The sequence below is a fragment of the Rattus norvegicus genome, chromosome 2 (genome assembly GCF_021556685.1).
Source record: "Rattus norvegicus strain SHRSP/BbbUtx chromosome 2, alternate assembly SHRSP_T2T, whole genome shotgun sequence".
NCBI classification, from domain to species: Eukaryota; Metazoa; Chordata; class Mammalia; order Rodentia; family Muridae; genus Rattus; species Rattus norvegicus.
In genome coordinates, this window is record NC_141535.1 from 149,670,997 (window position 1) to 149,684,240 (window position 13,244).

At 41.4% G+C, this 13,244-nt stretch overlaps 1 protein-coding gene across 10 annotated transcripts in view; it reads right to left on the reverse strand.

The window, feature by feature from the left end:
• Plch1 (phospholipase C, eta 1) overlaps positions 1-13,244 on the reverse strand; it is a 230,211-nt gene that overhangs the window by 190,866 nt on the left and 26,101 nt on the right. For all 10 annotated transcript variants that reach the window (XM_087622850.1, XM_087622875.1, XM_087622831.1 and 7 more), the window contains exon 2: positions 11,369-11,487. In XM_087622850.1, coding sequence (XP_087478976.1) covers positions 11,369-11,447 — 79 coding nt within the window. In that variant the 5' untranslated portion in view covers positions 11,448-11,487. The remainder of the gene's footprint in view (positions 1-11,368; positions 11,488-13,244) is intronic.

The window sequence follows — 13,244 nt, forward strand, 5'->3', positions numbered from 1 at the left end:
GACACACATAACATACAAAAGGCAGTGCAAGAAGATTCTCCCAAAAGACCATAACTCTTCAACTACAACGTTCAAACAGGAACAACACTGGATGAAGAGTTCAAAAGTTTACTAATAAAAATGATCAACAGGAGGCAGATGAATGGTTCAGTCAATAAAGGTCCTTGCTATTCAAACTTGGTCATCTAAGAACCCAGAACCCATGTAAAGGTGGAAGGAAGGCACCTACTCCAAAGGGCTTTCCTTGGTTCTCCACATATGTAGCATGGCATGCTCACCTGCAAGTGTACACACACACACACACACACACACACACACACACACACACACACAAATAATAATAATAATAATAATAATAATAATAATAATAATAATACTATGGGATAGATGATGGCTCGGTGATTAAGAGCACTTGTTGCTCTTCCAGAGGACCCAAATTTGGTTCCCACCACCTATATAGCAACCCACAACTGTCTGTAACTCCAGTTCTAAAAAAGATGAGGCCCTCTTCTGGCCACAAAGGGCACCAGGCCTGGATGTGGTACACAGAAATATATATGCAAGCAAAACACCCATACATATAAGATAAAAATAAATAAACCTTAAAACATAAAAATTTTAATGATGAATGACCTGGGGAATGGTTGATGAGCAAAGTGCTTGCCACAGACCATGAAGACCAGTTCAGACCTGTAGATCACATGTAAATGCCGAAAGAGTATGGTAACTTTCTGCAATCCTAGAGCTCAGGAGTCAGAGACAGGTCATCTCAGACAAACGCTGCTCAGCTAGACAAGCTAGAATTGGTGGTTTCCAGGTTCAATGAGAGACCTTGCCTTGGGAAATAAAGTGGAAATCAATGAGAGACAGCCAACATCTACTACAAACATATCCATACCTACAGCCGTACAATGATCAATTACCACAAAGAGAATATGGACAGATGCATTCAATCCCAGACATAGATAGGGATATCAACAAAACAGAGAAGAAACTCAGAGAGATGAACAATGAAACCAGCAACATAGATTAAACAGTAATATAAAAGAAAAATCAACAAGGACTTTGAGATTAAAAAACAAAATTGGGGTTGGGGATTTAGCTCAGTGGTAGAGCGCTTGCCTAGCAAGCGCAAGGCCCTGGGTTCGGTCCCCAGCTTCAAAAAAAAAAAAAAAAGAAAGAAAAAAAAACCAAAAAACAAAATTAAAGTCAATGCATGAAATGAAAAGCACAGTCAAAACCTTCCACGGGTTCAACCAAGCCAAAGAGGATACCAGGGATCAAGAACAAGACTGAGGAATATTAAAGTACCAGTAAAGAAAAAAAAAAAAAAAAAAACAAGTACGGTATCACATGTCTTTAATCTTCTCATTTCCAGAAAAAAGCAAGATCCATTTCAAGTGTGAGGTCAACCTAGTCTACATAGCAAGTTTCAGGCCAGACCCTGAAATCTCATTTGCAGCGAAGAGACTAGGGAGTGCTGAGCCTGGTAGCACATCCCTTTACTCCCAACACTCTGGAGACAGAGTCAGGGGAATCTCTCTGATTTCAAAGCTGTCCTGGCCTATATAGAAAGCTCCAGGGCAGCCAGGGCTACATAGAGAAACTGTCTTTAAAAAAATAGTAAATAAACAAACAGACACCTCTATTAAGATAATATACATTGATAGCCTTAGGCCTGACTTATGCAGCCTAGAACTGAATGAGCTATCCCCTAGGATAACCTGCGGATTCTGAAGGTGTCCTCATTCCCACTTACCCAACTATACCACATATTAGCAATAGCAGAACCTCTAAGCTAGAGGAACAAGGAACCTTTTTGGTTTTGTTTTTTGCTTTTTGCTTTTTCGTTTTTGCTTCCCCAGGTGATTCCAGACCATGACCCTGACTAGCCAAAGCATTAATTACAAATCTCTTCGGCTGAAAAAAAGCTTCTGCTTTGCTAAAACAACCTGGGAAACCTGGCAATGGCACCATTCCAAACAACTGCCATTGGCTAATAGACGCTGATGTTCAATTTCAAGTTGGCACCGGAAAGTAGGACACGAAACAATATGTCCTTTTAGTTGGACATAAGCCACTATCCTTTATAAAAAAAATGAAGAGCTCTGACATGTCATTCTCGTACCAAACAAAACAAAGTTTACCAAACGAAACAAAGTTTTCATAAATTCTACAAGTATTCCACCCAGATAGGGTCTATTTCTTAAATTGATCCTGCTGACCGGAAGTCGAGACTGTGCTCTCAACGTTGCTCGGGATTCTGAGATGACAGGCACAGGTGGGAAGATTTTTCTTGTTCCTACGGCTAACATAACAGTGCATTATCTTAACTATTAAAGAAGCCCTATGCTGCTCAATGACTCTCTGCATGTTCACCAGGCCTTCTTTGTGCTGACACTGAGAAGCCCGTGCCCTTGTCTTGGTAAGGTCTGTTCCGTGCTGCCTGCAGTCAGAACTACCCCACAGACAAGCTCATTTAACACTCACACTGCAGAGAATTTTAATGGCATGCAAAATACCCCTGTTAAGCGCCTTTACTAACAGTACCATTTTAATGAGAGAAAATTCTAGTTTCAGAATTGAATGAAGTGCATACCTATATTACCAACATGGGAGCTCTAGGAAGTATTATTATTAAATGAATTTGAACAGCCCAAGAGTTCTCACAGAAATAAATTTGCCTAAGTTCGTTTGGAGCCACTGAACGTTTGCAAATAATAAGGTATACTAGGATTCTGAGAAGAGACTTTCTCCTTCTGTGTCAGGAGAATGGCTTATTGGTTTCCCCTGGGTTTCACTTGGCAAAATTCTGAGTGAAGAAAAGTTGGGCTACAGTTACAGAACCAGTATTCTATGGCATAAAGATAAAAACTAAACTCAACATAGTTCATAAATATGATCAGAAGAGCAGATGGTGTTAAATAAAATGAAATTCTATTTTCATTTTGTATTTTGTTGGGACTAGAGGTTGGATCCCTGGCATCCACCTAGAAGATGGTGGAGGTAGCAGGCAGCCATAAATGCCAGCATTTGGGATTCCCCAAAGGCAAGCTGGCTTCCAGACAAGTGAGTGGCTAGAGACTATATGTCGCTAAAGTGGGGAGCAATCAACAGAGGCACCTCATGTCAACTGCTAGTACACATACACATACATGCATGCCCACACACATGCATACTACACACACATAAACATGAAAGAGAAAAGGATGGAAGGATGGAAGGAGAGAGAAGGAGAGAGGAGAGAAGGAAAGAGAGAGAGAGAGAGAAAGGAAGAAAGGAAGAAAGGAAGAAAGGAAGAAAGGAAGAAAGGAAGAAAGAAAGAAAGAAAGAAAGAAAGAAAGAAAGAAAGAAAGAAAGAAAGAAAGAAAGAAAGAAAGAAAGAAGCAAACAAAGACACCTGGCTAGAGGAAGAAGGGGCTGTGTAGGCAAGAACAAAGAGCAATGAAGACGAAGCACATGAAGGGAGGGACAGAGTTGCTAAGACAGGGAGATCAGGACAGGGGAAGCTCTCAAGACTTGGTGCATCCCGGGGTTGGAGTACATCATCTTGATCATCAGGTAAGCGCTGGGCAGATCAGTATGCAGGCCAGGAGAAGGACTCAGCTTGGCATGCACTCGCCGTAATGTGATCAGCATATACATGAGAACTATAGTTATGAACATAGACTAAATACTTCCCATTTGGGGCTTTAAATGAAGACAATCTGGATAGCCCTTTGAACCCCACAGCTCACATTTGGTAATTAATACAAACATGTTTGCTGAAAGGAATGAGCCCTAATACAAACACATCACATTCCTGTTGAGATGTCTTTTCATTTTCACATTATAAAGGGACAAACTGCAGTTTTCCATCTTTGTTTTGAGAGATGAGAGATAAGAGACTTCCATGATTACAAATGCAATCGCTAACAATTATTACTGTGACCTAAGGAAAAACTCCAGATTGTTTGTGTAGCTAGATTAAATAACTATGGTACTCTAGAAAGACCCAGAGTCCACTGGTGAAGAGACGTCTCATCTTTCTATCAATCTCTGCATATATTAGGCACAGAGTATGAAAGACAATTGGGAAAATGAAAGAGCAGAGGAAAATTAATTATAATTATGGAAATGCAGCTTAAAGAATAAAGGCTTAATTGTGTAGCACAGGTCTAAAGGGAAATAATTCTCACTTAGTAACCACTTAACATGTGAGAAGACTGTAAGTCTGGAGAAGTCGACTTACTAAACGCACTATTTCTTCCTTCTAATTGAGTAATTAGGAAATTGGGGTTCCCACGTGTAGATGGATGAAAGGATCACAGCTCTTTTCTGTTTTGATGACCTCCAAAAGGCTATGGGCTTCAAAGGGGAAAAAATGGATAATCTAATGGAAAGGACCAACCAAGGATCTTTCTTGAAGATGACAGACTTATTTGACATAATTAAAAGTGAACTCTGCACCTTCTCTCCCACCCAGGCTGCCCACACATCCAGACCTTTGGTTTGCCATTTTGCTAGGCACTCAGCAGGGACTTTTCATCCCCTGTATTACTACACAATGTGACTGTCCTTGTCAAAGAAAGCTCAACCGGGAAATCACAGGGCTTCGGTTTCCCAGCCAAAAGCTTTCACTGAATTAGATTCCTGAAAAAAAAATAAAAGAGGCTGAATCACCTCAACATAAATTTTTTATAGACAGATCATTGCCTGGCTCTGATCAATGCAGGTACACAACAGTACAAGAAACAGACACAGTAAATAATGCCAGTGTTTAGGGACATGAAGTCACCCTAATCTAAAACACTAAAAGACAATCACAAGCTGCCAGAAGATATGAAAGAGCCATTCAAAATGAGACCCTTGTCCTGGGTGTCCAGGGTGGCAGAGATGGTGTGCTGAAGAGCATGTCTCACTCATGAGTCAGTCAGGGGAAGTGCTATAGAAGGATGACTTAGGGACACCTTATGGATAGGTTGATAGGGATAGCAGTCACTTAAAAGTAAAAGGAGAGGTCTGCAGAGAGGAAAACATCACCCCATAGCCCACCTATCTCTTACAACCCTGGAAGACTCAAGTGAGGAAACATGGGGATATAAGAATGGACAGATCCAAGTTGTCCTAGTACCTCAGAGGCAAGAGAAGCCAAGTGCTAGAAATGGAATTGGCAACAGAGAAGAGATAAAAGTAGAAGGGAGACTATGGGTTCTCTAATTCATGGACCCTTGGTGACAGAGGAGCTGAAAGTGGAACTAAATATTCAGACCTGGTGTTCCTGATCACTCAGTACCAATCAAATGCAAGCAGATATCAGGTACAATTTGAAAGACCTCAGCTCCCCTATCTCTTGTACATGAACCAAACTGGAGGACCAAGACCTCATATTCTGAGGAGAGAGGCAAAGACAAATGAATCTGCCTTCCTTCAACCATCAACAGTCAAACCAGAGCTTAGAGTGGACCTGTTAAACACATTTCAAATTAACATTTTAAAATGAGTTGGACCCTCAACCAAAAGTAGCTGTGATGGTTTGTATATGCTTGCCCCAGGCGGTCGCACTGTTGGGAGGTATGGCCTTGTGGGTGTCCTAGCTGCCTGAGAGTCAGTATTCTGATAGCAGCTTTCAGATGAAGATGTAGAACTCTCAGCTCCTCCTACACCATGCCTGACTGGACGCTGCCACAATTCCACCTTAATAATGGACTAAACCTCTGAACCTGTAAGCCAGCCCCAATTAAATGTTGTCCTTAGAAGAGTTGCCTTGGTCATGGTGTCTGTTCATGGCAGTAAAACCATAAGACAGTAGCCAAAAAGTAAGAGGCTGCCTGTGATGGTATGATGGGGCAAAGCACACTGGGAAAACAGGAGCCCAATTCACATGAATGCTATGCAAAGTTACGAATGCTCAATAACCCAGTTACAATAGAACATGGGTTGTGGAGAAAAGCAAAACTGAAAGAATGAACTTTAAAAATTTTAAGTATATATGTATACTGAAAATTTTGTGTATCTCTAAACTATCATGAATGTTCTCGAAAAGATTATAGAACAAGTATATTTTGTGCTCATTTAAAAGTGTTACCTTTGCCTTTTAAATTTTTTGGTAATTTTATACATTTGCATAATGAGTTTTAGTCTTCTCACCCTCCACTCTCCTCCCTCAATCCTCTCCCTCTCTCTTCTTCTCAACTCTTACTTTCATGTCTTCTTTTGGTTTGTGGTCCACACTTTAATTAGTATTTCCTGCCTCAGCAAGTGTGTGAGATTACTACAAAGTAAGGGCAATTTATAAGTGGTTACACTATGGAAGAACTTGACACTCCCTTCTCTAACAAGCATTACCTAAAGCAGTCCTTCTAGGAGCAATGGAATCTCATGAGCCTCTTCCCCACCCACGACGGATTGCTGATAGACCCAACCTTGAGTGGGTGTTGAGCAGATACCCACAGCTACAGTGAGTTCATGAATGCAGGGCTATTATGTCAGAGCTAGTAAACAATACCTATGCTGCACATCTCCTCATCTTCTGGCTCTCATAGTCGCTCCACCTCTTCTGCAAGGCTCGAGGTGATGCACTCGTCCTATTTAGGACTCAGCACTTCCGCTGTCAATCACTTAGTATCTTGGCCAGTTAATGTCAGTCACTTAGTGTCTTGAGCCCGGTCACAGCTCTGTTCCTCCATTAGAGTTTACAGAGGCAGTTCATTCTCCAGTCCCATATCTGTGTTTTCATTGGAAGCTAGGGAACAGCTTCAGCTCACCCTACATCTACTAGGCAAAGGAGTCAAAGTACATGTGACCCCAAAGTCAGTCTCCACGAGGTTCTTGTTTTTCTCTACGGATCTTCCTTATTTACGCGATGTCCAAGGTCAATGCAGTAGACCACATCAGTCCAGCTCTGTAATATAAATTTACTTCCTGTTTCTATTTGGTTTCTGTTCTGAAACATGTACTTATTAATACTTGTTAAGTTTAGCCTTGCTATTTTTGTATTATTTAAACCTACTGATGTTACTGATAATTCTTTTTACTTTTGGGGAGGGAAGTCATATAATATATTTTGATCATATTCTTTCTCCTTTCCTAATTCTTCCTAGATCCTCCCCACCTCCCTAACCATGTTTTCTGTAAAAGAAAAAAAAATCAATATAAAAACAGAAAGAGCTCACTCTCTTTCTCTTTCCTCTCCCTCCCCCCTCCCTTCCCTATTTTCCTCCCCATGCTCTAAATAAACTCTATTCCATACTAAAAAGAGAAAGAAAAAACAGAAAGATATACTAAAACAAATCATAAAACACACAAACAATAGAGTCCTTTTGACTATGGATTCTGCCTTGAGATATGGTTGGGATATCATGTGTAACTCTACTGAAAAAACTGATTTTCCCTTTCCAACTAGGTACCAATTGTAAACAGCATCTGGTGAGACTTAAGACTTTGTATCTGTCTCCCCTCGCACATTCTCCATGCTGGGATTTTGTCTGGCTTAAATGTTTGCCGTCGGTCTCTGAATTTGCACCTGTATTAATCCCATCATGTCTGGAAAACACTATTTCTTTGTAAACACCTATGGTGAACCTTAGGGGGAAGAAACCAGTACAAATAAATGGAGTTGCATAGTTCACAGAAGTTAAGCTTGATGCTGCTCTTCTAGAGGACCAGAGTTCTCTTCTAAGCACCCATCTCGGGTGGCTCTCAAGAGCCCTCCACGCCAGCTGCAGGGGATCCAATGCCTCTAAGAAGACTCATATCACACAGTCATACTCTCACACACAGTCATTTCTCACATAGAAATGAGGACAAAGAGAAAGGATAAACACAAAAAATGTAGGATTCCTAACAGAGTTTCTCTTATAATTGAACATAAAACTAATCAGCTTTTCCCATTCCTGCACCAACAGTGTTACAAAGACGAAGGCACAGAGTTCTCATTCGGTTTCTGTTGTGTGATAAACACCATGCCCAAGAGCAACTTGGGGTCAGAAGGGTTTCTCTTGGCTCATACTTCCAATGGTACAATCCACCACAGAGGGAAGCCAAGGCAGGAACTCAATACGGGAGCCTTGGAAGCCGAAACCATGAATCGGAAAACCATGTGGAAACCATGTGGAAAACTGGCCTGCTCAGCTACTTGACATATGCTTGTCCAGGATCGGGACAGCCTAGAGTAGGCTGCACCCTCCCATATCATACAAAAAAAAAAAAAAGCCCTACAGACAGGCCCACAAGCCAGTCTAATGAAAGTAACCTCACTTGAGGTTTCCTCTTCCCAAGGTGACTCCAGTTTGTGTCAAGTTGATAAAAGTTCATCAGCAAACTGATAACAATTCAGAGCAAAGCAAGTTGTTGAATTAAATAGTCTCTATGATTTGGCCTGCAATTATTCTAAATCAACTCCAATGAGAATATTTTGCCATTCTAACCAGAAAATGTGTGTAGGGTGGGCTTTATGAAGACAGATGTTACATTTCTAACTTTTATTCAGAATCTTCATGTGCAAAGGCCCCATTTTAATGTAGTTATTACCTCCTGGGCACACTGCTCAAGTCTTTGTGGAAAAATAAATGTTAAGACATTTGCTCATTCAAATGGGCATATTTCAAAAGGCTATCATATGTGTGGAACAATCCTTTCCAGTTTGTGATATAAAGGGTTTTCTCTTTTTATCATAGTTTACCTGGTTATATAAGAACTGTCAGCAACATAAAGAAGTCAAATTGGTAAGTAAAAGTTGATTAGGAAGCATACCTGCTCTAGAAGCCCCTCCCTCCAAATAAACATTTCTTCACCGCATGTTCTCTCTCTCTCTCTCTCTCTCTCTCTCTCTCTCTCTCTCTCTCTCTCTCTCTCTCCCCTCCCCCCCTCTCAATACTATGTATGGAATCCCCAAAATATTATTCTTAGCCCTCTCTGACGATGAAACAGACCGGCATGCTCACTGAATTCACTGTCCCTACCTCAATAATTTCACTGTTCCTACCTCACAGGTGCTGAGTCCTGACACAGACCCACACACTTGGTAAGTTCACTGCTCCTACCTTAGCCAAGTGCTGAGTTCCCTCAGACTAACGAACAGGATATCTTTCAGTCCTCAATCACTAAATCTCTTCAGGCAAAGAAATCCAGTATGATGACTGGCCGTATCTGAAATCAACTCTTAAAGCTCCTAGTTGCATTACAAATGAACAGTATCATGGTTCTAACCGGCTTTGAGTCTCTTAATCTTGAGAGGATTTAATATCTCTAAACCCTTTGAGAAGTAATTCTTGAACTGTGAAAAGTAGTTGATTCACATTTCAAGTGCGACACTGCCCCCTTGTGTAGCTTGTGTTTGGTGAAAAGTCATTCACAAAAATGTAAAAATTGTTAACTCTCAGAAATAGTTCGAAGGCATCTAAGATACTAGGAAAAAACTTTGAAATCTATGAAGACCAGTATGCTTATTTCACACTCCCTTTATCAGGAAACAAACCAACATGCTCACTGAATTCACTGCCCCCACCTCAGTAAGTTCACAGTTCTTGTCACGGGAAAATTGCATGCCTGACAGACTGCTTAATTTGTTCAAGCTCATCCACCACTGGCTAGTCACAGAGCAAGGACTCTTGAATGGTATTCCGACTTCTCAAGGCCCAGGGGTATAGCTGAGTGGTAGAGTACTTGCCGAGAACTCATCTCTCAGGATGGAATGATAGACAGACTAGGACAGAAACACTGGGATTGTGGCGTCCTGAAGATCAGAGTTTGAATACCAAATCTCCACTCAAACCTTCTAGCTTTAGTTCCTTTATCCAAAAACTGGGATGAACAATTACAAAGACTCCCAAAGGGCTCTAGAGAGCAGTGCTCACTATTAGGCCCTGGACATAGTGTTCCTCGTGACAATTAACTGCCATTGTCAGCTTGACTCTTCAGACTCACCTAGGAGACATACCTTCCGGTGTGTCTGTGAGAAAAACTTCCAGAGAGTTTACTGGGGAGGAAAGCTTCACCCTAACAGTGGATTTTGAAGCTCCATAATGAATAAAATGGGGGAAAGGAGAAAAGGAGCTGGGCACAAGCACTCATCTCTACTTCTTGATGTAGAAGTAGTGTGACTAGTGTCCTCATGCTCTGGCCTCCATAGTTAAAACACTTGACACCATGCTTCCCCCAGAGATGGGCTGTGCCTTCAAGCTGTGAGGCAAAACAATCCCTTCCTTGAAATACAAGAAAAATGACTGCTATAAACCAAAATATAGTAACATGCTAACTGAAATATAACTATAAAAACATATCAGAACCTTATTCGAGTCATAACTGTAGTTTTAGCTATCTGGATGAAGACATTTACAATAAGGAAAATGGCAATAAACTGCAGCATTTCAACAGTACAGTAACACTCTGTCTCCTGAGACAAATAAGTCTAAACAGAAAACACTGTACAACTGAAAACATGAGTGTATGCATGAAGCACCCAACAGCACTCTTGGGTGAGCTTCAGAGGAAAGCAACTGCTGAAGCCAGACTTAAGTTTAAAGGAATGATACACATTAAATCGGTCACCAAAATGAAGGATGAACCCCAAAGTCAAAAGCTGAGGATAAATGGGAGTGTGTTTAATGAAACATCACCCCTCTCATGAAACCTCTCTCTACCTCCCTCTGTATCTCCTGGGCAATTCCAAATTCCAGTGACCCAGAAAGTATTGGCTCACAATATAAATTACTCCCATGGCGATCCTGATAGCGGAATGGACAAAGCTTATGAGATACTAAACAAGAAACTATCGCCTGGGTTAAAGGCAATGGTTTAAGATAATTACTATTTGTCATGAAAATGACTAGTATTGATCACTCTCTGCTCAGCTACGGTAATCCACCCACCAGATATTCTGAAATGTAGCAAGGTTCTCTGTTCTGTTTTCTTGTGGTCTGATACACCAGTGAAGTCTTGAAACCCCAAAGGACACCAATGTAAGTGAGTGGACTTCCTTTTAATGAGTTACTAGAGCAGATGGACATCAGCACACTTTAACATTTGAATTTAGAAAGCACACACCTTTTTGGTAAGAAGCACTGAACAGTGAGCTTCAAATATTGACTGAACACTTCGTATAAGCCCGGCCCCCAAAGAGTTCCAAACATTGGAAAGGTACATTAGTGGAGTCAACATGAGAAGAAAGGCTGAGAGGCAGGAAGGAAGTACACCACTGCTGTTGAGGAAGTTCTCACCGCTGAAAACCTCGGGTCACGGTCTAGTGGAATTTTAAGATAATTAACCATGAGCAAGTAATCTCAAGCTCTTGGCTCAACCCCACAATTAGACCATACTTGCATCCAGAACAGTACAATAAAAGGACTTTCAAAAGCAGAGTCCCAGCTACATAAATACAAGAGCTCACCATGAAACACACGGTTGTCTACTAGAAAATGCCTGCGGTACTGCACACAGTTCCTCTTCTCGCCGTTCCAGTAGCTCATTGCCGGAGGATCTCTGGCACAGCATCAAAATGAAGTTACCCTGTCAGGAGAGACAGAATGAGACAGGAATGAAGAAAGCGGCAGCCACACGCTCACACAGGCAGCACAATGGCCCGTGTTGCCTGGCATTAGGGACAACACACGGAGCTACAATTTGGACCAAGACTCCTCTAGCCCATAACAAATTTCCCACAAAAGTTCCAAGAACCTGAATGCTATTTTTTTCCCATGCTAAAACAGTAACTTTTTCCAACAGCACCATTCTGGACTCGGTTACTGCTTTCTGCTGAGGAAATAAAGCTACCATTAAGCATGTTTCAGGACTGGTTTTTGTGCTCCAGGCTGCACTTGGATTTCATCAGGACCAAACCAGTCAATCCTGATAGATAGATTTCCATAGGTTTCACTAGCAGGTGAGCTCTCATTCTCAACTCCTGAATTTTCTGTTGGGTGGGTTATGTAACCAACTCACAAAATGTTAGAAATTATTGCAAAGTTCAAGTGGGTGCAGATAGGCCAAACCATAACAAAGTGTGTTTGCCTTCTGTTCCTTCATTGCAGCTATTTATTTAGGGGCCCTAATCCTTGGATCCATCCAGGCTTACAGATGTAACCAGAGCTGGCCAGGCCTCCAGCACAATGCTCTCACAGAACCCCCAGAGACTCCTGTCTCTGCAGAGACCAAACACTTGAAAAGCAGAGATCTGAGCTGATGAATTAAACTGCAAATCCAGTGTGCGTGACCCTGGACAAGGCCCCCTTTGTTCACAAGATTTGCCTAGTGACTTTTCAGAATTCCAGCCTCCTTTCTGGTCACATAACAAAGTTAGAAAACAATAACAGCAACAGAATAAAAGGGGGGAAAAAAGCAAGGCTGGCAAGAAGGAAAACCCACAGGTGGGAAACAGTTTTGTCATCTGCCCTATTGTAACAGTCTAGAGGTTTGTAAATGTACCCCAGGACCGAGCAAGTGGCTTGGTGAAAAAGGTAAGTCATCACAGTGTTGTCTGTCACTGGGACAGCTAGTGGAGGCTCCAGGAGCTTTGGTAAGTTTCTCCTTAAGCTTCCACACAGGGGACCTTATCTAAGTTCAGCCTACTTGCTGCTCCACTCAAGCCTGATGCCCTCCCCCTCATTTTACTTCATCCCTGCCAGCTTAGAATGATGTTGTCCCCCAGAGCCAACATTTCATGCTATAAAGATGCCCCTTTCCCAAGTATTTTTAGATATAGAAATAATGCAGTGTGACTTATAAGTGAAACATGTGCTTAAAAGAGTGTAGTACCCTGAATTTAATAACCAGCCACACAGGTACGTTAGTACAAAACAACTAAACATGATATTTTTTTTTCAAAACTGCAGAACTGAAATCCACCCGGTTTCTTTCCTGTTTTAGTATCCTTTTTCCTCATTGCATATCTCTCCTAGAATAATTAACTTTAATATTCACCATTCCAGCATTTTACCTAAATACCTAATATTGAAGTCCTCTATATTATTGAGGGCACTACCTTTTCCAAGAAAATATTTTTTAATAATTAACAGTAGTATCCCTGACTTACAAAAGGTGTTCATGTCACTTATAGTACAAAGGTGCTAATGTACATGGAATTAAAAAGAAGACCATCCCCAATGGAGAGATAAGGACTCCAACCCACCCACAAAACTTTTGACCCAAAATGGAGCAGAGATGGAGGGAGTGGCCAACCAATGGCTGAACCAACTTGACACCCATCCCATGGGCAAGCACCAATCCCTGGCACCTTTACTCTTGTAGACAGAAGCCTAGCACGGCTG